The following is a 24,481-nucleotide window of genomic DNA, read 5'->3' as shown; positions in this document are numbered from 1 at the left end:
TTTCACTTTAATAACTTGAACATAGCAAAGCAAAATAAACCATAAACGAATCTGCATAATTCTAGTGCAGTCTTGGGCTCTAGTGAGCAGTCTAGGTTTGTCCACCCCAAAATGGCTGACACATTTGCATTGAACTTCCTAGAAGCACTCTAGGAGATGTAGTTTTCTGAATGAATGCATGCAGTAATACAGTCATGAAAGAGCTTGCTCAGGAATGGCAGCAGGCAAAGACTTTTGGAGAATGGCCTGGTGTCAAGAAGGCCAGCAAAGAAGCCACTTCTTTCCAGGAACGGACTGCAAAAGGTACAGGGATTGTTTGAGGCATCCGGAAAAGCTCTTATCTGGAGAATGAATGGTAAGCGCTACCATCAGTATTGTGTGATGCTAACAGTATAGCATCCTGAGACCATTCATGTGTAGGGTTGCTTCTCAGCCAAGGGAGTGGGCTCACTCACAATTTTGCCTAAACACAGCCATGAATAAAGAATAGTACCAAAAAATCCTTCAAGAGCAACTTCTCCCAACCATCCAAGAACAGTTTGGTGATGAACAATGCCTTTTCCAGCATGATGGAGCACCTTGCCATAACACAAAGTGATAACTAAGTGGCTCGGGGATCAAAACATTAAAATTTTGGGTCCATGACCAGGAAACTCTGCAGACCTTTATCCCATTGAGAACTTGTGGTCAATCCTCAAGAGGCGGGTGGACAAACAAAACCCCACAAATTCTGACAAACTCCAAACCTTGATTAGGCGGCCATCAGTCAGTATGTGGCCCAAAAGTTGATTGACAGCGTGCAAGGGCGAATTACATAAGTCTTCAAAAAGAAGGGTCAACACTGCAAATATTGACTCTTTGCATAAATTTAATGCAATTGTCAATAAAAGCCTTTGACACTTATGAAATGCTTGTAATTTGACTTCAGTATACCATAGCAACATCTGACAAAAAGGTCTAAAAACACTTAATCAGCAATCATTGTGTAAACCAATACTTGTGTCATTCTCAAAACTTTTGGCCATGACTGTATACCTGTGATTTGCAGGGTATTACATAATAGTATGTGGATTTTTTTCTTGACGCACATGAGGCCCCTTACTACCAATTGAGCATTGTTTAAATGCCATAGTCTACTGAGCATTGATGCTGACTAAGTGCATCCCTTTAAGGCCACAGTCTAACCATCTTCTGATAACTACTTCTAGCAGGATAATGCATCATGTCATAAAGCAAGCCAGGGGTAAATGCAGGATTTCTAGAGGGGAGTTTCCATTCCACACCACTGTATTGTCTGCAAGGGACATGGCTATCATTTGAAATAGTGTTCGGCTGCTCTCCAATTCTTTCCATCCCCTTCAAATACACAAGCAATTTTAGCCAACTGTCCTGATTCTGGTGGGACAGTCCCAATTTTATGTGATTGTCCCGCTCAGTGAGGACTGCAAGGATAGTTGGGATGTATGTCCTGCTTCACACTGTACTGTTTATTAAGGGCAAGCTACTTACATCTAACTGTACTGCATTTTGGTTGCCCTTAATAAGCAGTACAGTGTGTCTGCTTAAGTTGTCATTGCAAACCACATCTGGCAATAACAAATGACAACACACTAGGCTACCAATGTCTGTAGAGCAGTATAAACTCTCTTCCAATTAAAAGATTGTTTCAGGATCCACTTCGCTCCATTAAGATTTAACAGCCTACGTATGCCACTATGCAATGAATATCTGATGTTCTGTTACAGGTTTCTTTTATTCATGAACTAAAGCTTATAAAATAGCGTACAAAGCAAGATAAGTTAAGACTTTCAAGATTAAAGGTTCACATTGAAATTTCATTTTATTTTTATGCTACTTGTTAAACTTCTTTTAAATAAATTTTGTTATACTTTTTATACAAAATAACCCTTGCAGTGCAGTTCATATTTTGGTAGACCACATATACTCATTGTCGACTAGGGCATGAAGGGCCCACCAGGGAAACCCATGGTAGAGGCCCAAATAACACCATTTGTGACGCTGAAGGAGCGTGGTCAACCTGTAGAGGTGTTAGTATAAAATTACTGTGGAATGTGGATGCATGTTTTCACCACAGCAATTCTATATCCAGCATATATACATCAGTAAGATTATAAAGTCTAGTAAATATATCTGTGCCATGATAACCTTTGACTTACATATCCCAGCTAACTTTAACGGTCACTAGCATGGCATCCTTCCCCATAGTTGTGCCTGTTCCTTTACTACCACATTCTTCACTATAAATGTTATTGTAATGCACACACACTATGGGCCTCATGTACAGTTGGACCTTCATCTGGTTTATTTGTGTAAAATACGGATATCGTTACTGCATATGCATGGGTTGTGTTAGGCATAAGTATGATGTATACCTGATATAAACCTGGCGAATTTGCTACTGATACTCTATTATAATCATCATTTATTTGTATAGTGCCAGCTAATTCCGTAGCACTTTACAATTGGGTACAAACATTAATAAAACAATACTGGGTGATACATACAGACAGAGAGAGAGGTAAGAGAACCCTGCTTGCAAGCTTACAATCTATGGGACAATAGGACTTTGAAACACAAGGGCATGTGCTACATCATATTGCACACTGGACCAGCTAGAATGCAAAGGTAAAAGTATTGAGTAGGCTGTGTGTGTAGCAATGTTGGTCAGAGGGTTGTTGTCTTGTGTAAGCTGTGTAGAGGGTGGTAATAGGGTAACCTAGGGAGATTAAGATGATGGTTGAGGAATATCATAAGCTTTTCTGAAGTGGTGGGTTTCAGAGAACGCTTGAAGGTTTGAAGACTAGAGGAAAGTCTTACTGTGCGAGGGAGGGAATTCCACAAAGTGGGTGCAGCCCGAAAAAAGTCCTATAACCGAGAATGGGAGGATGTGATGAGAGTGGAAGAGAGACGCAGATCTTGTGCAGAACGGAGGTTTTGAGTAGGGAGATATTTGGAGACAAGTGAGGAAATGTATGTCAGTGCAATCTTGTTGACGACCTTTTATGTTAGTAGAAGAATTTTATATTGGATTCGTTGAAATACAGGCAACCAATGTAGAGACTGACAGAGTGGCTCAGCAGAGGAAGAACGGTTTGTAAGGAAAATCAATCTAGCCGCTGCGTGCAAAATAGATTGTAGGGCTTCAAGTCTGACTTTGGGAAGACCAGTAAGGAGGGAATTGCATTAGTCGATGCGGGAGATGATGAGCGCATGAATTAATGTTTTTGCGGTGTCTTGTGTGAGATATGTGCGTATTCTGGAAATGTTCTTTAGATGTATGTAACATCTTTATCCACTGTATGTTTTCAGTACATGCGTTCAACTCCAGGATCCATGTCTAATTCAAATTGACAGCTGGCAGGAGTGTACCTGGTTACACCGTGGGAGAGGCGGGCCATTGGCTCTGCTCTCGCTGCAGAGGGCGGGCTATGGTGATCCCTCAGGCAGAGGGGCCCAGCTGTCATTTCCCTGTTACCCCAGTCCAAACCTTTATACATGGGTAAGTAATCCTGAGACACAAACAATAAGTGGAGATATTGTTTAAGCAAAATAAACTATTTTAAAAAATATATAATTTTAAAAATATTTTAGATGTTCCATTTTTCTAAGAAAGATTTTATAATAAAGATTCTAAATGATAGCAACAAGCATCAGGATGTTATCTGTGTATATTGAAATAGTGATGACATTGTGATTCATTCATGAACAGATTAGATTTCTCCTGCGGACTTTGGTTGCTATCATACATATACTACAAAGGGGTATTGCTAAAAGAAAGTTACTTTTTACTATGAAGAGAGCCTTTAACTCAGTAAAGTCCACGTTTAATCTACTTGTCCAAGTTACACTGGGTACACACTACATGTGTCACGCTTTAAAGTAAATCACAACTATGGAGTCCGGGATGTGATGAAGCATAAGGTGTTTATTGCTAGAAAGTACAAATAAATAGTACAAACCATATATAGTTGATACTTCACAGGGATTTCTGATAAGGCTGAATCCTGGTTGCAAGGAATACTACAGACACAGGTAGCAAGGTAAGTGAAGAGAGACCTGGAGAAGTGGTGTTAACAGCAAAACGAGAGAGTCCGAGGGCACAGGAGCAGCAGAAAAACAAAACCATAGGAGGGGCAACAAAACAACAATGACCAGCACAGTAGAGGAAGATAGGCAGGTATAAATAGGGAACACCCAGGCACAGGACATAATTAGTGACACAGTTTAACCCCTAGTAATAACAAAGGAAAAAGGCACAATAGCAGCACCTCTGGTGAACAAAGGTACTGCCAGATAAACATAAAATAAAAAATCCAAAGCCCGGAAGGCAGGAGCTACCAGTGCGAAGCAGCATGCAATACAGAGGACTGCAGACAGATCCTGACAACAGGCTTTTCAGCTGATTATTGGGCCAGTCAGACGATAAACGACTGATTGGCCTCATATCACAGTAGTGTGTACATTCCAGCTTTGAACAAGGATCGTTTCAAAGCACAGATCACTGTTTGATGTTATTGTTCAGCAGAACTAAAAATCTCATTCAACTATGGAAAAACATCCTTCCAATCCTGCAGTGTGTATGTACTCATGACGATCTGCTCAGAGAGAGAGTTAGCAACTGTCACTGTGTCTGTGTTGTTAAATGTTGAGTTCTGTAGGTGGAATAATTCATCCATTCGCTCTGAGATTGAACATTTCGTTTCAAAGTCAGGGAAGCTAACGAAATTTATAATGACATTGTGGAAAAGTCAAAGATTATTTTGTTCGATGCTGTCCTGGTAAATAAATGTAGAGAATGCTGCAGGTGGAAAAATGTGGCTGTTCGTTCCGAGACTCAATATTTCATTTCAGAGTCACGGAAGCTAATGAAATTTATAATTGCATTGTGGAAAAGTCAAAGTTTATTTTGTGTGTCCCCAGCCTTAATCAGTGTAACAAGAATGAATGAATGAATGAATATATAAATGAATGAATATTGTGCTGTCATTCTCTAAACGACTGCAGGATAAGATGAAGAGCACAGATCTGAAGGTTAATCGTGTATAGTGTTTACACATGTATTGCAGACTGATTGGAACTTCAGTCGTTTGTAAAATCGCTAGTGATTGGTCGAAAGTTTTTGTAGCGTTTACCCAGCCTTAGATGTAACTAAAATATAAATTTATTCAAATGGTTCTTATCTAAATTCAACTGGTTCTCATTTGCAGTGTATAAAGAAATGTGGCACGAAAGACACATACTTACATTTTTAAATTAGTGAGCCGTTAAAGAAAAAAATTATTGTGTAGAGCTCCATGCCTACAGCCAAAATGAAATATGTAGTAAACATGATACAGTAAAAAATATATACACGATATGTATTTTTCTTAAACACAAATACATTTATTGCACCATAAAAGTGTAAACATGGCATCTGCATTATAGCCAGCATACACAATGGGGGGTATTCAATTGACCGCAAGTTTTTATTTTTCCCGCAGCGTTAAAAAAAAATATTTAAAAATCACACGCGGTTTTTAACTGCTATAGCGACCGTTTTTAGTTAACGCCACGTGAAAACTAGTGCAATCCAAAAGCAGTAGAGGAAACTTTGCCCCGCGCGTTAATCATTGTGTTTGCAAGTTTTTAGGGGAGTGAAGGGGAGTGTTTAACGCGGTCATGTACAACATAAAAAATGGATTGACATACCTTTTCATACATTAGATTGCATTACACAACCATTCTATTTGATAATATCTACATTACAGTACTTTCTTTAGCATATTTTTTTATTTAACTATTTTTTACTATAGAATCATCCATAACATGTCAAAACACATTAGTACATTCATATTTGTACCAAAAACATACATAAATATATTTAATTAGTGATTTTTATTTTTTATTTTTTTAATGTTTTTTTCTTTTCATTATTTCTTCACCAGAAAATCAACTTTTACATGTCAGGCATTACTGATAAACATAGTTTATCTTTTTTTTTTTCATTATTACATGATTTTAAATAGTTTTCTTAGGTTTTTTATTTTTATCATACCCCAAAGAGGTGCGAAATAAAACAGTATATTGGCCTGTTTAACGCGCCGCATTAAAAAATTATTGAATAGCTTTTAACGCGGCTGCCTCTCGCACACCCTATACTTTCAATAGACCTTCTACTGGAGCGCGAGAGGACCGTTTCATGAAAAAAACTGAGCGTTAAAAATGGAATTGAATCGCGGGTAAAGTTAACCCGCTAGAAAAACAGCGTTAAAATGACTTACCGCGGTGTGAAAAAAATCTTGCAGTCAATTGAATTCCCCCCAATATGCCTATTCAAGTCTTCATACCGCCAAAATGCCTGAACATTCCCCCATATAGCTAAAATTCCTATACATGTCCAACATATAGTCAGTATGCCCATATAATCCCCCACGTCACATCATAAATATATGTCTGGAAAGAAACGGTAATTGGAGCTCACCATTTCATGAGCTCCAGGCAGGTCTGTATCCCGTTCGTTTCATTGCAAACAGATCACTGATGCAGTTAGTCAGAAAATAAGTGTTCTGACCTAACATGAAAAGAAAACAGTCGAACTACACCGAGGGGGTTTAGCAGTGGAACGTGATATCTAAACATTGCGCGCCTGGACTCATTACCTAATGGAAACCACAGTTTGAATACTATGCATACATGCCTGCCCCTCAGTGGCGTACCATCACATTCAAAGCTTAGCACTTCCATCACGTCTGAACGCACTGTGTATCTGTACAAAGCGGTCTCCTGTTCATATAGAAATGCACCTGCTCTGCTATTTCAATAGAGTGCTGACTGCGGGAAGAGGCATAGGTAGGGGGCCCACTGGGGATTTCTATATGTCTATAGAGGAAAAAGAAGCATAAAAGCCCATCATCTTAGAATGACAGCAGGTATTTTGTTCTAAAGAGAAACTAAGCAAGAACATTTAATATATTTGCTTTAAAACTCAACGTATCAGGTATCATATTGATGCATTTGAATCTTTTACTGAGCCACCAAAGTGACTGAAGCTATGTATGTGTGTTGCTAAATGCCCTTGCCTAGCTATGGATGATTGTACATTTGTTCCAAAATTCAGTTTTACCAATGTTATTTGTTTGGTATATATGTGTCTGTAGCAATAATTTCCAGTATAATAACTTATTTTTACTTATCAGTTAGCAATCTGGTATTTGAAATTCACAGAACACAGTGGGCCTAAATCATTAAGAAAGTAAAGCAAGAAAAATTAGTATCTTTGCCCCTTGGCAATACCATGTTGCATTGGAGGGCGATGTAAATTTAAAATGTGGTGGTAGATTTATAGTTGGGATAGGGCAAGTCCTAGATCAACTTTAAATTTCAGTGTACAAATAAGCTATGAAGTATATGTGTGCTACATGAAAAAACAGCCAGTATTTAACTTACGTGCAAAATAAAAAAATGAATTTGCACCCCTTGTATTGTAACATGGTTTTGTCCAAGAAAAAACTTGTTAATTTTTTTGCCTTACTTTCTTTAATGAATCAGGCCCTGTATGTCTCTTGGGCAATGTAATTAATATTTGATCTTATTATCCAGTAACATGGAATTCACAGTGAAAAGACGTTGAGCGTTATATTTGCAGTGTGAATTGAAAAAAAAACATTTTTGATGTATAATTATCCATTTTGTATCCCTTTTGATTTACTAAGCCCTGCTGAGATCCAATGATTCTTTGTATTCACTTACAATTATGTTTATTCTGCTTGTGATATTATAGAGGCATGCTGCTTTCTTTTTTTAAAGATTTTATTTTTTGCAAGGGTCAACCAAAAGTAACATTCTGTACAGGACTGTGTTATAAACATCTGAAGAATACATATGCAATAAAACATACAGCGTCTTATTAGAAGAGAGCATTAGTAAGGATGTTGACCCAATTTTTCAAGGGAAGCAATAATTTTAGAGAGAGAAGTAAGACTGAGGAGAGTAAGGAGGGGGGGGTAGCATGGCGGGCCGCCTACATATAAGAGAGAGGAAGGAGTGTAGTAGAATATGGAAAAAGAAAATGAAGAGATGGGAGGGATGGAATAGGGAAGGGAAAAAAAGGATCCAGATGGAGTGATGCTGTAGAATCAAATGACAAAAGGGGTTTGGATTTGGAAGTATGAGGTCCACGGCGCCCAAACCTTAATGAATGATTTAGAGGTATTACGGATTATGCATGTCATGTATTCCATTTGATAAACATACCAAATCTTGCCGATAATTGTCTGTAGAGTTGGAGCATTGGGCTGCTTCCAGTCCGTAGCAATCTGGCATAGGGCAGCAGAGACTACATGGCGAAACATTTTCATTTGATGTTTAGTGGCCGATGGGATCCCGAGAGGGAGAAGGAAAAACCTGGGAGAAAACGGGATGTCAAGCTGCAATAGCTGTGAGGCGAAGTCCCGAAGTTCCGTCCAAAATGGGGCAAGTTTAGGACACTGCCACCAGATATGGAGGAAGGACCCTTCTGCGCCACAACCTCTCCAACATGTGCTAGATGAATCTGGGAAGATTTTTTGTAGTTTGGTTGGAACCAGATTATTATTATTATTATTGTTTATTTGTAAGGCGCCACAAGGTTTCCGCAGCGCTGTACATGGTTCAAACAGTAGACTATACAGGGTAAGACAGTACAGAACAATAAACACAAAGTACCAGTACTTCAGAAACTCCAGGCAGGCAGAACCAGATACCAACGATCAAGTAGTTTATAAGCATTTTCTTTCAATTTAACACAAATTGAACTGGAGGCTGTGTTAGTTCTAATTTCCTCCAAGTCTTCATTGTCTAGTGTTTCCCCCAGGTCTCTCTACCAAGCCCTCTCATGAGAATCTCGGTCGTCCGAATCAGGGACTTTGAGTTCCCAGTATAGTAAGGAAATGAGACCTTTGGTAGAAGATCGCCGGAGCGAAAGCGCTTCGAAAAAGGTCAATGGTCTACGACCTAGAGTTAATTTATTAGTAGAGTGAAAATTTCTTAATTGCAGGTATTGGAAAAAATATGTGTTTGGGCTATTAAGTTTTATTTTTAATTCATCAAATGAGGGAAATGAGATGTCTTTGGTGATATCATTGAGGTAGCGTATGTCTTTTCGTTTCCAGTGTTCAAAAGATGAAGTTAAACACCCTGGTGGAAATTTTCGGTTATCAAATGGAATGATCGGGCTGGGAGTAGGAGCAAGGTTAAATTTCATGTTTGCTCGATCCCAAAGAGATAACGAGTGGGCTACAATTGGGTGATGAGAAATGGATTGTGGACGACTGGTGCGAGGGAGCCACAGGAGAGAGGATGCAGAAGAGATACCCAAGCTTTCTGCTTCGATCGAGACCCAGACCCTGGAGGAATTAGGAGAGTTCCATAACACGCATTGGGCAAGTTGCGCTGCTAAATAATACTGCCTAAAATTGGGTACCCCTAAGCCACCACCCCGCGCCGACCTCTGCAGGACGAGAAGGCGGACTCATGGGCGTTTTTTGCCCCATATAAATTGCGATGTGTAGTGTTGTAGAAATTTGAAAACATATGGGGAAATGCGTATTGGTAAGGCTTGATATAGATATAGTAATCTAGGCAAGATGTTCATTTTGATTGAATTGATGCGTCCTATCCATGAGATAAAGTGTTGGTTCCAAGCTTCAAGATCAGATTTAAACTGGGAGAGTAATTTTGGGTAATTAGCTTGAAAAAGTTGGTTATATTGCATAGTGACGTGAATGCCTAAATATTTAATCTTTTTTGATGCCATTTGAAAGGGAATTGCTGAGAGAGGGAAGATCTAGTTTTAACTGTCAGAAAGAAATCAAGAATTTCTGTTTTTTGGGGATTTATTTTGTATCCTGAGAGGGCGTTGTAAGTGTTGATATCTGCAAGGAGGGGGGGTAGAGAGACTGCTGGGTCCGAGAGAGTCAGGAGAACATCGTCAGCATACAATGATATTTTGTGTTCAGATTTCCCTGCTTTAATTCCATGAATAGCCTTATTAGATCGAATCTTTGCAGCTAATGGTTCAATTAGAAGGGCAAAGATTAAAGGTGAGAAGGGGCAAACTTGCCTTGTCCCATTGGAAATTGAAAAGGTGGAGGATGAGACCCCATTGGCCACCACCGTTGCCCTGGGTGATTGGTATAGAGCTAGTAGACGTCTAGAAATTTACCAGAAAAGCCCATTGACCTCAAGATCCTAGACATGAAGGGCCAAGAAATTCGGTCAAATGCTTTTTCTGCGTCAAGCGCCATAATCAGTGATGGGTGTTTAGTGGCATTAATAGAGTGTACGAGGTCAATAGCGCGTCTAGTGTTATCTATTGCTTGGTGGCCTGGTATAAACCCGACCTGATCTGGGTGGATCAAGGAAGGAAGGAGGACATTCAACCGATTAGCTAAATTTTTTGCGTATATCTTAAGATCTACATTCAGTAGCGATATTGATCTATAGCTGGAGCACAAGGTGGGATCTTTGTCTGGTTTTGGTATAACAACGATGGTGGCCAAGGTCGTCGCTTCGTTAAACGGGGAACCTGTTAATACTTTATTAAAAAAGTCTGTCATGTGTGGGGCAAGAACTTTAGCAAATTTTTTGTAATATTGTGGGGTAAGTCCGTCAGGGCCCGGGGTAGAAGATGATTTCATCATCTTAATCGCTGAGATTGTCTCTGTCTGAGTGATATCAGCGTTTAAGAAGGCGAGGTCACTGTCTGAGAGATGCGGATATGAAAGAGATGATATAAAGGATGTGATCTTCTCGTCAAGAGAGTCGGCAGAGGATGTGGCACCGTGGAGATTGTACAGTGCTTTATAATAATCGTGAAATTCTAGGGCGATTTGCACAGGGTCATACACCGGCTGAGAGATAGATGTTTTTTTAAGTTCTGTGATCAGTCCTTTAGCTTTCCTCTGTCGAAGTTTGTTAGCTAGTATAGAGTCTGCTTTGTCAGTTTTATCATAGTATTGCTGGTTTAATTTTTTAAGTGTATTTGCAGCTCTGCGGGAGAGGATTGTATTCAGTTGGCCTCTGACTGCAGAAATTTGTGTTAGAAGTGTAGTAGATGGGTGTAGTTTATGTTGGGAGAGCAGTAAGGCTAATTTTTTCTCAAGGCATATTATTTCTTGAGAGGCCAATTTTTTAGCTGCAGAAGTCTTGCTTATCATTTTGCCTTGGATGGTAGCCTTATGAGCTTCAAAAATAATTCCTGGGGCGATCTCTTCTGAAGTATCCAGTTCAAGTCAAGAGTGATATCTACTTCTGCATGATCTGTCCAGCTGAGAGGGGTAATTCCTGCATCTAATATCGCACGAGTGAGTGAATGGGAAACAAAAATCATGTCTATGCGAGAATAGCTGCCATGAGGGGCTGAATAATGTGTGAAGGCTTTTGCATCCGCATTTTTAAGTCGCCGAGTGTCATGTAGAGCCAAATTGTGTAGACATGCCAGTAGAGATTGAGAGTCTCTTAAGGAAGTGGGTGAAGGTTTTTGGTTGGAGGTGCTAGAGGATCTGTCTAGTGTTGGGTGTAAAATTGTATTGAAGTCCCCAGCAAGAATTATATGACCCTGTGCAATGCGCCCAACACGATTAAACACTTCAGAAAAAAAGGAACTCTGACCCTGATTAGATGCGTATAGAGAAATTAGTGTAATCTGCTCAGATCGGAGTGTGCCAATCAGAATCAAGCACCGACCATCTGGGTCTGAATATGATTTAGTTAGGAGAAAGGGAACCCTATTGTGTATTAAAATTGCCACCCCACGCTTCTTGCAGTCCGCAGAGGCAAAAAACATTTGGGAATAAAGCTTACTTTGTAGACGAGTGTGTTGTCCCGTGAGGTGGGTCTCTTGAAGGAAGACTATATCAGCCTTCTCTCTCCTGCAGGCTCCCAAGACCACCGCACGTTTATTAGGTGAGTTCAGACCGTTGACATTAATCGAAAGTATCTTAAGCGCCATGGGTGCAGGAGGAAGCGTAATTCCTACATAATTTTAGTAAAAAAATTACATGAGTGAATAAAAAAGAAAAAAGATCTTCAGTCCATCTGGAAGCTTGGGGGAAGGATGGGATACCACAGGTAAGAGAAAGGTAGAAAGAAGAAGGAGAAAGAGGCCTAAGTAGGCCAATACCCTCAGAGAGGAGAGCCCTGGGTAGGGCCATCAATAAAATTATCAAACAATGAAGAAAAAACATTGTAATACAAGTAAGGGTGCGTGTGGTGGGGTGGTTAGTTTTAGTGAGATACTGATAGGCCGCAAAATGGGCCAGGTATAATTATCTAGTATGATAAATTGGAGTATTCTGAGCAAAGTTGGAGTGGATAAGTGACCAGAGGAAGGGATGTTGGGGGAAAAGGGGGGAGGGGCGAAAATAGCAGAAAGGAGGGAGGGGTGGTAGAGGTTGGGGGTGGGAGGAGGACAAAGGGGGAAAGTGTGGATAAGGAGGAGAGAAGTAAGGGAAGAACGGTTGTGAAGGAAAGGGATGGGAAGAAGGGAGAATCCGGAAGGTAGAGCTGGAAAAGGGGCAGGGGGGAGTGAGAGGAGAAATTAGACTAAACAATATGAACATTCATGTAACGTTGAATTTGTAACAACAACATCAAGAATAACAGGTGACATCTGACCAAGTCCCTAATAAGACTGTCAGACATCCGAGGACTTGTTTACATTTTAACTCCCGTAAGGGGATATAATATAAAAGCAGAGAAATACTAGGAGTACATGACAAAAGGCAATTTGGTTATTAAGTGCCTACAGTGAGCAGAAGGCAAACAAGAGTTAGGTGTTAGACTTAAGTCCAAGAAAAAGTTCGAAAAATGTAATGAACTTTTGTGAGTTACCACTCAGTCTGGATCAATGGAAGGTCTTGTTGATCGACGATTCACCGTGGTCCAGTCAGGAGGCGGTGCTAAATCTCTTGCAGGTCTTGAGGAGTTGTTGCGTGCCGTAGATGAGGTAGAATCTGGAAGAATTTCAAGCTTGGAGAGGATGTCTTGTCCTTGGTCAAGCAATTTGGCATATAGGACAGAGTTCCCAGCAAATACTTGTAATTGGAATGGAAATCCCCATCGATACCGGAAGTTGTGTTGACGTAGTATTCTTGTAACCGGTTGAAGATCTCTACGTTTCTGAATAGTAGAGGGGGCCAAATCTTGGAATATCTGAAGCTGCATTTCTTGTAAGGTCAATCGAATCTGTGAGTCTGGTTGTATTAAGTAATTTTTCTTTTGTTTGATAATAATGAAGGCGGACTATAATGTCTCGCGGTCTTTGATCAGCTGCTGGCTTGGCTCTAAGAGCTCGGTGTGCCCAATCCATCAGAATTTCACTATCTGTTAGGTCTGGCAGTAGGTGTTTGAAAAGGCTGGAGAGGAAGTCAGGCAGAGAAGACCTTGTTACAGATTCTGGTACCTGGCGAATCCTCAAATTGTTTCGCCGTGATCTGTTCTCTTGGTCTTCTCGTTTCTCTTTCACCGAGTCCATCTCAGTACGAAGCAAGGTTAATTCATGCTCAAAAGACGTCTGAGCACGACACATGTCATCAGTTTTTGATTCAAGAGTATCAGTTCTAGTGCCGAGGGCTGCTATTTCTAATTTGAATTCAACAATAGCTTTCTTAAGTTCCTGTTGGAAAGTAAGTTTTATATCATTCGCTAAGTTAGTAATAGCTGCTTGAACTGTGGGATCTATGTCCGAATCTAGCGGAGAGCTGGGACTTGATGTGCGAGATTGATCTGCTGGAGGCGAAGAAGCCGTCACTTTCTTAGAGGCAGCAGTAAAGATGGGAGCTGTCCCTCCTGTGGCATGTCTTTTGTTTTTAGTAGACATCTTCAGTGGGTCTTTTTCGTGTTTTTCAGTTATTTTTTATTTCTTTTATAAAGAATTTTTTTTTTTTTGTTTTTGTTTTGTTTTTTATTTTTTGTTTGTTTGTTTTTTGTTGTTTTGTTTTTTAAAATTATTATTTCTCCTGAAATTCCTCTACCAGAGCGATGGAAGAATAGGTGAGAGGGGAGAGCGGGAGGGTGTAGAAGGGGGACTGGTCACATAGATAGCGAATGAGAGAATACACTTATCAGGTCATCCTGGCCTCTTAGGCGGCCGAATCCGCTTGGGGTTTACATTTGTTTATTTGTTTTGAAGTTATGGGAGTGTGGTTCAACACATCAGTGTGCCACAGAGAACAAGTAGTTAATCAGCAGCAAGGGGTTATCAGAATATTAGAAATAGGTAAGTTCAATAAATGGCCACAAGCTGGCAGCAAAGTTCCTTATAGAGAATGAAGCAATCTGATCTGTGCAATCTGCTAAGTCTGGTGCTGGCAACTGTCGCAAAGAACTCAACAATGAAGGACACTCACCATCAATCGCTGGACCTATGAATCAGAGGAAGTTCCGGGCAGTGTATGCTCAACCCTACGCGTTTCGCCCATGTGGGGCTTCGCCAGGGAAGCCCCACGTGGGCGAAACGCGTAGGTTTGATGTACAACATGCATTTCTAAGCTCATGAGCATCATCGTTCTGTATTGTACACTACACTGAAATCGCGCCTCTGCGCATGCGCATAACCCGTGGCAACTCAGAGACGCGGACATCCAGCTATACAGAGAGGAGGGGCAGTCGGCCAAGACTTCACAACGCTCCACTGGAAGACCCGGGAAAACGGTCCAGCTGCACGCTGACACCCAGAATCCGGACCAGGACTGTTCTGGGCGAAATCTCCGAATCTAGGCTAGTGGCTACTCAACACTACCGTCCTACAGTAAGTGTATGAACTCACTGCACATGATCACACTTACTGTCTATACCAATGAAATACCAGTGCAACCTTTGTGTATTGAATTAATCCACATACAGTCTTAAGGACTATTGGACTCATTGGCACAAGGCTCTGGAGTGTACCTCAATATCTGGAACAGCTATTCAGTTATCTCTGTTTCTGTTTTTGGTTTTGTTTTATCCTCTTGTGCATTAGACACATAGTTTTGCATTAGCCACAGACTCTCTGTGTCTTAAACACCTTACATTGTTCTTCATGCACCAGCACACTAAATACTGGTCATTTTACTGTGAACAATAAATCAGGCATCAAGCCGATTGTTCACAACACACTAACATTGTCATTATCTTTTATACATTTGCGCCTGGGAATACCTGATCTATCCATTATAATTCTGGGGAGTAGGACTAGCCCCATTCACTTCCTTTTGGCTGCTCATACACAGGTTTAGAAGCGCGGACCCCATCTTTGCCATTATCCACTAATGTTGATTGTGGAGAGTGATGTCTCTAGGAGCGCTGTAGGTACACTAGGATATTTTGAAAAACCTCTTGGTCCCGCGGCCAGTTAGCGCAAATAGCGGTTCCAGGGTATAGATCTGTGCCACCAAGCTGTCGCAGCGGATCAAATGCACCTGTCAGTTGTGCAGACGGTGTCCCCGCTATCAGGGTTCTTCTTCTCTTTAATTTTATTTTATTTAATGTCGGGACTGCCGACGACGGGGGCGCTGCTTCAGCTCCCGTAGGAGAGAGAGGGATCACCGAGGATATAGAGAGAGGTTTTGTCCCGGGTGGATGTGGGCTCTGGAAACCCGATGCCCGGGTCCCGCAGCGACGGGATTTCTCCCCGAAATTTGGCGGGAAAACAGGCCCAAAATCAAAAGTGGAATCTGCTTGTTTCAGATGGTGCAAAACAGAGCTGACCGTGGGTACGGGTGGTCTCGGTCACTTCCCCGAGCTGTCAGTGGTCACGAGCAGGCTGTGAGCAGTTTAAATCAGCGATTTAGGGGTATTTGAGCCCGGAGCTCAAATGAAACACGTCTCACTACAATGGCATCCAGGCCACGCCCCCAGAGGCATGCTGCTTTCATTAACAATCACAAGAAAAAAAAATTCTGTCAATATTCATTATTTTGCAGTTACTGTACAAATTTCTGGAAGTCAGAGTTCTACAAATGAAAAAAATATTTGTGCCAACACACAGAAGATATCAGTACAATAGTTTTAGAATGCCAGCTGTTCAATAAGCTTGCAGTCAGAGGAGGGGTGGAGAGTCCTAGAATGCCTTCCCTCAATGATCAGATACAGAAAAGTTGTCTGACGTCAGCCAACGTGTGTCAATAGAAATTTAAAGTGGCAATGTCAGGTCAAGTGTTTAAATTTCTATTGACAGACGTTGCGCTGACGCCAGCCTGCACTGCCGACCACTTGTTGAATCAGAATCACTTGCTGTCATTATGGGTCTTTCATCAGAGATGTCCAGCGTTGAGTTGAAGGTAAGTCTGTTTATTTTCACATCGTTTTTTTCAGCACATTTCGGATTTTAGTTGTAGGGTTTAAAGTTGTCAGAATAGTGGTAATCGTAAAAACGATTACCACCAGTTGGAACAGCGCAAAATTTGCATACTCTTTTTAAACATAAATTATGCTCAGTTTGCATCCCAACTTCAGGCAGGTTCTACTTAATTTAATTGTTAATAAGTGAAAGAGTGTGAATGCTCATTCAAGATGACAAATAAAAATAGGTAGTGTTACATGAAAGCAAACAATATTCACATGGATTGTTTTTTTTATCTTTACAAGCGTAGGACTTGTCTGATCCACAACACATTTGTGATGGAATTACTTGTGTCTAGCATCATGAGCATTCTTTTTCTCATGGTTCAACTTCGTTATAAGTTCCTAATTTGTATAAGGAAAGAAGGAAACAGAACAAAATAGTGCACTGTTGTGAAGAAATAATAACAATAAAAATATCATCATCATCGTTCTTTTATTTGGCGCCACAGATTCTGTAGCAACTGACATAATCATACATAAAGGACATACATGAAAACAGCAATTACAACAATGAATACAAGTGTACAGGTTGGCAGAATAATAAATGCGTGGATGCAATTAACGGAACATATCACATGGCATACAAAACAATTCAGCATAAGACATGACAGCGACAGGTACAGCAGAATAAGGAATGCATGGGTTCAATTAATAGAACAAATTGAACGACCTGGATGGTGAGAAGTCTTGAAAAGTTGCGAGGCCTGAATTGCGGCGAGGCCTGGATGGTGGCTAGGTTTGGATGTTAGTGAGACCTGGAAAGAGCAGGGGTCTGTGTGCTGCAGGGGCCTAAGTGCTGAATTCTGTTGTTTTCCTTCTTCCTACCCCATAAAGTGGCAAATGGAATTGACTACTATAACTCAGACATCCATTCAGCCATTGGTTTTAGCTGGTACGGACTTTGATAAATATAGATGGATGGGTGGACATCTCGGATGTAGTGCAGGGGGGCACCTGGGGCTCAGGGATCTTCACTTCACTGCTGGCTCACCATATGTTTATATTACATGGGTGTTGCTAATGTTTTGTTTTTCTGGATGGGTGGAGGGCTCCTAGCCTAAGACCACCCACCCTCCTATTTTGGGAGTTACAGAACTAGTACCTTACTTTGGTCCTACGGACCTTAACTTAGATGCACTCCCAAACCCCTGCGCCATAGCTTTGTCCATCTTACTGGTGTCTCTTACATAGTTCTGGATTAATTTGGGTTGTAGGCACTGCCCTTGTAAACACATCTGTCTTTGAGGTCTGGGTCTACATCCCTTTCCTCCCCCCACCTCTTTTTCTTGATTTTCGAGCAATTTTCTCCTCACCCCGCTTCACCTCTTTCTTTCCCCTCTCACTCTTAATCTCCCTCTGGAAACTACCGCTCACTTACATGGGTCACAGTCTCTTCTTAGTAAGGGTACCTCACATTAATCACCATGCCAATTAAGTTTCTCTCCTTTATTGTTAAAGGTTTGAACACCCTGCAAAAGCGCTCCATGTCATTTAATGCTATTCATAAATTTAACGGTGATATTGATTTTTTTGCAGGAATCGCACTTCAAGACAAGTGGCCCTCTTTGCCCTCGCGTCGATTTTCTTTGGTACATTACTCATCTCACTCAGCCCAAAAAAAATTGGTAGTTATTCGAAATACTGTTCCCTCTGTCCTCTCAGAAGCTAAAGTTGATCCTGAAGGCTGTTTTCTCAATCTCACGGGCACAATCGGTCACCTGGAAATTACTCTTGCAAACATTTATGTACTCAACACAGGTCAGAAGTCTTTATTCACCACCTTTTCTCTACACTCCACCACATGTGTAGAGGTCTACTCCTGGTTGGTGGCGACTTTAACACTGGTCACCTACTTTAGACAAGTCGGCAACCAGGTCCTCTCCCTTGCCATCTCCTCGCACGAAGGTTCTGCAAAGACAAGTGGTCAAAGCTGGTCTTTTTGACATCTGGTGGGTATTATATCCTACATCCAGGGATTATACGTTTTATTATTTTCTGCATAAATTGTACTGACGGATCAATATATATTTCTAGGTGGTACTCACATCTTCCAACACATCAAATTTTCCCATTTCAAGGAAATTATATCGGTATCGATTAAAACCTGCTTCGATATAAACTCTAGCCCTGACGTCCCCATGCCCACGATTTGGAAGGCCTATAAGGCAGGGATTCAAGGGGACATCATTAAATTTTCTTCTCAAAGAAAAAAGTATGCTCTGATGCATTTAATAAATTATCTACCCAATTGCGCGATCTAGAAACTCTCCACAAACAATGCCACTCCGCGTCTTTGCTTAAACAGTTGCAAAAAGTCAGGGGCGAGCTCGAGACGATTCAAGCTGAACAGATGGAGCAACGTTTCTGCTGGCTAAATCAGACTATCTATGAGAAAGGTAATAAAACCAATTAATTGCTGGCAAACAGACTAAGAACCAAAAGGGCATCACAGGCTATAACATCACTTTTGGACAAAATGGGCACACTAACCTTTGACCCCAGGGTCATCAAATACAAGTTTCGGTCATATTACAACGATTTATATAATTTGCGCAAGGCGCATTCCTCCCCTGAAGTAGATAATTCGGCGATCCACTACAGTCTCGAGAAATGCTCCCTACCTAAACTTACACACAGATCTCCTTGCTCAACCATGACATCACTGAGGAGATAACATTGGCACTTAAATCCCAGAAGTCTTCTAAGGCCCCTGCACCTGGACAAGGTGTTTGCAAGGGAAATAGTGCCTCAAATGTCCACCATATATAATACTATTCTACCTGGTGAAAAGTTCCACCCCCAGACTACCCACTCTACCATTGAGGACATCCCCAAGCCGAATAAAAACATATTGTTCCAATTACTGACAGATCTCGCTTCTTAATGCGGAAGTACTGGGGAACCGCCTCAACACTTATTTGACATCTCTGACTCACCCCGACCAAGTCGGATTTCTCCCCACTAGACAATCTCTGGACAACACCAGACAAACCACTGACATCATTACATATATATTAACAAACGTAAATTCACCTTGGTTACTTTGGCATAGGACGCAGAGAAGGCCTTTGATAGACATTCTTGGCCCTTTACGCTTTGAATGTTCTTTCACTATGGTCTCAACGGGGCTTTTCTGAGCGCTATATAGGTGCTTTATTCCCTTCCCTCCCCTCCTTGTCTGTTTTAACCAATGGCCTGACCTCTTCCGCCTTCACGCTGAGTAACAGAACCAGATAGAGGTGTCCTCTTTTACCTCTACTGTACGCGTTATGCATAGAACCCTTAGCTGCCACTATTTATCTAAACTCCAATATTACAAGTATTCAAATCCTGCCTCACATCCTCTACCTGTTTCAAACCCTGCCTATATCAGTCCCAGGGATGTTCCTGGCAATCTTGCAGACACTTTGTGGTGGGTTCATCTGGCAGGACAAGAAACTATGGATTAAGCGTTATTGCCTGGCCAAATCAACCTCGTCCCGAGAACACAGGCGACGAGGAGCTGACACAGAAGGAAGAAGGACACAGGAAAAAGAATAGAAGTTCAGGTAAGTAAAATACTGCAGGGGCTAGTGAGAAGAGGGGGTTGGAGAGAATGGGGTGAGGAGTCTGGAGAGGAAGGTGTCTGGAGTGAATGGGGGGGGGGGATCTGGAGGGGAGGAGTGAGGGCTCTGGTGAGAAAGGTGTCTGGAGTGAATGGGAGGGTCTGGAGAGAAGGAGTGAGGGGTCTGGTGAGGAGGATGTCTGGAGGGGGTCATCTGTAGAGGAGGAGTGAGGGGTCTAGTGAGCAGGGAGTCCGGAGGGGGGAGGGGTCTGAAGAGAATAGAAGTAGATGCAGGGGTTGGAGAGAAAGGGGGGTTCTTTGGAGTACATAAATATATGATGCTTACTATGAAAACATAAGTAATGTAAAAAAATCAGTAAAATATTAATTATACAATAAATATATTAATTATATAATAATAATAATTACTATTGAATGTGGGGAAATTTGTAAGCCATAATTTGATTGTAGGGCTGGTGGGAGAAATAGGCATTTGCATTAAATGAAAATGTTAATAATTTAATGTTGGGGCTGATGAGAGTCTGTTTGTTAAATATGGAGGCTTATAATTTAATGTTTGGTATGGTGATGAATAATTTGGCTTATTAAATGGGAATGTTATTAATTTAATGTCGGGACTGGTTGGGAGGAAAGAGGAGGCTTATTTATTAAACGTGGGTGCTATTAATTTGATGTTGTGGCTAAAAAGAGGGAATTAGACATTGACTGTAAATGCTATTAATTCAATTCTGGAGCTGATTGGGTTGAAGTAGGCCTTTTTTTTAAACAGAAAAAGCTATTGATCTGTCTGGTTGTGGGGAGGTAGACCTAGATTCTTCACTCACTGTTCAACTTTCCAGGAGGTGAGTAATAACAATCTCTTTTCCAAACAGGACCCCAATATTCCAGGATCCGTCTAAGCAGCAAGAAAGAATAAGACACCAGCAGGCAGAAGACACCGGTGATGCTTAACTGCTGAGAGGCAGCATCTACTCCCATAAAGGCACATTTTGGGGAAAGGGGGGGGGGGAAGGAGGGCACTAGTGTTCTGTTTCGCCCAGGGCACTAAAATGTCTACTTACAGCTCTGCCATACATGTTTCAATTTTATATGCTATGTTTCATGAAAAAACAGTCAGTATTTAACTTATATGCAAAACAGAAAACTAATTTGCACCCCTTACATTATAACATGGTTTTGTCTAGGAGACTTAAGAAACTTGTTAATTTAAGATCCTTAATGAATCAGACCCCTTGACTCTGTAAACTATATAGAGATTTGCCTACACTTGTGGTAGTGAGTGCATGCACACTTTAGAATTTGCCATCGTTACAGCTTTCATAGTGCTTTTTAGTCAGTTTATAAAATCAAACAATACGATGTGCTGTGGTACGATAAAATATGATAGTGAGCGCGTACACACTAATGCAATATTGGACCTAACAGTCATTTATCATGTGATTGGCACGATTACCGGGTGAAAAACTTTACTGTCCGACGGTAGATTTTACACTGTTTAAGTCAATGTACATATACTATAGTATTCATGGAAACAATTTTATGATTTAAAACATTTTTAACACTATAATAAAAAAAAAATCCAACAAATTAAGGTTATACGTTCCTACAAGTAGAACTCTATTTTGTCTTTCAAATGCTTAATAGTTATATTTTAAGACCAGTACTAATATTGGTAATAGGGAATAAATATCAGCCATATTTGTCAAAAACAGAACAATAAGAAATAAGCAATAACAAAATGCAACCGTAATGTCTACATTGTACGTTCATAAATTGTAGCTCAATCCCAGTTGAAAAAAACCATCCATAAACAGCTCAGATGATGCAAAGTAGATTTGCACATTAATGCATATTAAGTATTCCAGCCTTGCATTAAATCCCTTGTTCCATCATATGAATATTTTGCAGGTTTTGTCTAGATAGAGAAAGGACAAAGCTACAATTTTGCATATTTTGCTATTCATTAGAAATGTGACTCAGAGTTTCCTCAGGGTGACACTAGTGTTTCAGTATCTCTCTTGAGCTCCAATTATCTATAAACAAAGACAATGATGCAGATTTTTTTTCCAAATAAAATATGCTTGTTGTAGGACCAATTCCACAATCTGTCACCTAAGTTCAATGAAGCATGTAAGCTAAGGAGAATGTGCACTTGTGGAATCTGGTGTCAGTGGAAAATAATTATGCAGCGCAACTAAGGCCATTGCTTTTACTTTATTCTTGATCCCTTTGATCACGGTCACCCTTAAGAAATCCTTCAACCATTAGTATTTCTAGGAGCACAGCAGTAGTCTAATGGAGCAGTCACAATTATTTCCCTGTTATAGAATGCAACTTTTCTACAATAGCATATGCTTCTGAAGTGATCACTTTCCAGTGGTCACACACTGTCTATTTTTAAACATACCTTTCAACACTGAAGTGCTGTAGATTCAATTTATTAAATATCACTGCCGTTTATTTTTTATTTTCTCTATCCCAGAGACTATGGATCTGAATCAATAAGGCACGTATACTAAGCGCATTGTGCATTTGTTTTGAACTACACGTAAATCTCTCTGCATACTCCCAAAGTCAACAAGGAACGGATCTAAATTAGCGTGGTGTTGACTACAGGTGTAGGTTGCTCTACTAGACCAGGCATTGAGACATTGCAGGATACGTACAATACTAATGCGGAATATAAAATCTCAAAAGAATGCACAGAAAAAATATTAAGCAATTAATCATACCTGTCATATATATATATATATATATATATATATATATAGTGGCAATGGGAGTGGCTTGCCACAGGCCTCTCAGAGTGGAATTAGCTATGGAGCTAACAGTCTGCAGGTAAAAGGCTGCAGACCAAGTTATACACAGGTGTAGCACTGTGCTTATGTTAAGTTATGTACAGGTCTGAGACATGTGATAAAGTAAATGTAAAATCTGATTTACTTACATGCTTTAAAGTGTTTGTATCCACAGCTAGCAGCAGAGTTGATAAGGGTGGCTGTACTGAATAGGCGTTACAGAGCACCTGAGGAGACTTCCTTTAAAGACAAGGTGGGAGTGTCGCCTGTCAGTCATCCAAGCCTGTGGGAGGAGACCTGTGTATTTAATCTTGAGTTGTGCTCTTGTTAGAGGTGACTGATGCTGAACTGGTTGGCCAGTCAGTAGGGAGCTGTACTGTGTATAGTAAGCATTAGAGTCACCAGGAGGTGCAAGCAGAAGGTATTGCTTGCTGTTGTCATCCTGACCAGAAGTATTGCCATTTATTGTGATGCAAACAATAAGTATCTTTGATTTACAAAAAGAAGTTCTTTGTGTTGCTGATATCTGCTGGGTGTTCTTGCAACAGAAGGTGACAAAAGGGCCACAAGAAGGGTTCAGTTTGTTAATATATATATATATATATATATATATATATATATATATATATATAATGTGCATAAAATGAAAAAAAAAATCTATTTATAATCATAAATTACTATATTATTGACAGGTATGATTAATTGCTTAATATTTTTTTCCTTTTTATAACATATAGAGGGGAAATAGGGCACCCAATGGTGTAGTATTGTAGGATATTATCCCAAGGTAATCGAGGTGATGTATATTCAGCGTACCGGATGTATTAAGTGTCTGAGCTCATCAGCATCATTCCGCAGTTTTTAAATCATCGAGCAGGAAGATCCCATAAATAGAAAGAAACCAGAAGATAGTGTAGTACTGTTTATAAGAATTGTGCAAGTACCGTTCCCCACCTATAGTGATTCAGCGTACCAAAAATACACACTTCACGCTTATCTGTATTATATCTGGATAGTTATTGTACCAGGAACAGGTCAGGCTTATCTGTATAATTTCCTCACTCCGTTTATGAAACAGGAACCATATGAACAGAAATACCATAATAATGTAGTATGTTCAAACAAACATTTTATTACACATTAACATATAGATGTTGCACTTACAAAGACAAATATAGTATAGCGCTTATCTGAATTCCCCATTATGTTCTGGAGGTAACTGCATAGTCCATAGGTTATCTGCAACTTCCACAATTTCTTGTAACTAATAGCAGGAATGGAAACGCCTGATTGTATCAGATCAGTACTTTGTGTGTATGTATGAATATATATATATATATATATATATATATATATATATATTTCCCCTTATGAAAACAGTTAATAGGCTGTCCTTTATGTCTACTGTACATAAAATACGTTTTTATAGTTATTCCTGAGGAAACATGTTTTCGCATATATACTCAGCCATCAGCACTAGTATTTGGAACTTAAACTAGTCCCCCAGTTGGAGCGAGCGATACGACAGAAAACCAGCGTACTTCTGTGTGCACCTGAGTTTGACTTGGACCTGGCTGCATGGAAACTCTCTTACTATATATTGCCTACGTGAATCCATCCATTTCCAACCCCGTTCATTCCCCTAAATCGTAGGCTCTAGTAAATGTCATTTGCGCTTGAAGCTGACTTGGACATGGCTGCATTCTGTTGTGTATCATACTGTTGTGATCATGCACCTTATGGCTATGAGCTG

General features: G+C 40.4%; 1 protein-coding gene across 3 annotated transcripts in view; it reads right to left on the bottom strand.

The window, feature by feature from the left end:
- DOC2B (double C2 domain beta) overlaps nt 1-24,481 on the bottom strand; it is a 595,594-nt gene that overhangs the window by 84,619 nt on the left and 486,494 nt on the right. Inside the window, exon 8 of one of the 3 annotated variants that reach the window (XM_075195058.1) lies at nt 18,121-18,273. The exons of the other annotated variants lie outside the window; for them this stretch is intronic. Coding sequence (XP_075051159.1) covers nt 18,201-18,273 — 73 coding nt within the window. The 3' untranslated portion in view covers nt 18,121-18,200. Of the gene's footprint in view, nt 1-18,120; nt 18,274-24,481 lie in introns of those variants that run through there. 3 annotated transcript variants of the gene reach the window in all.

The sequence above is a fragment of the Mixophyes fleayi genome, chromosome 2 (genome assembly GCF_038048845.1).
Source record: "Mixophyes fleayi isolate aMixFle1 chromosome 2, aMixFle1.hap1, whole genome shotgun sequence".
Taxonomy (NCBI): Eukaryota; Metazoa; Chordata; class Amphibia; order Anura; family Limnodynastidae; genus Mixophyes; species Mixophyes fleayi.
This window is presented reverse-complemented; position numbering and strand designations above follow the sequence as displayed.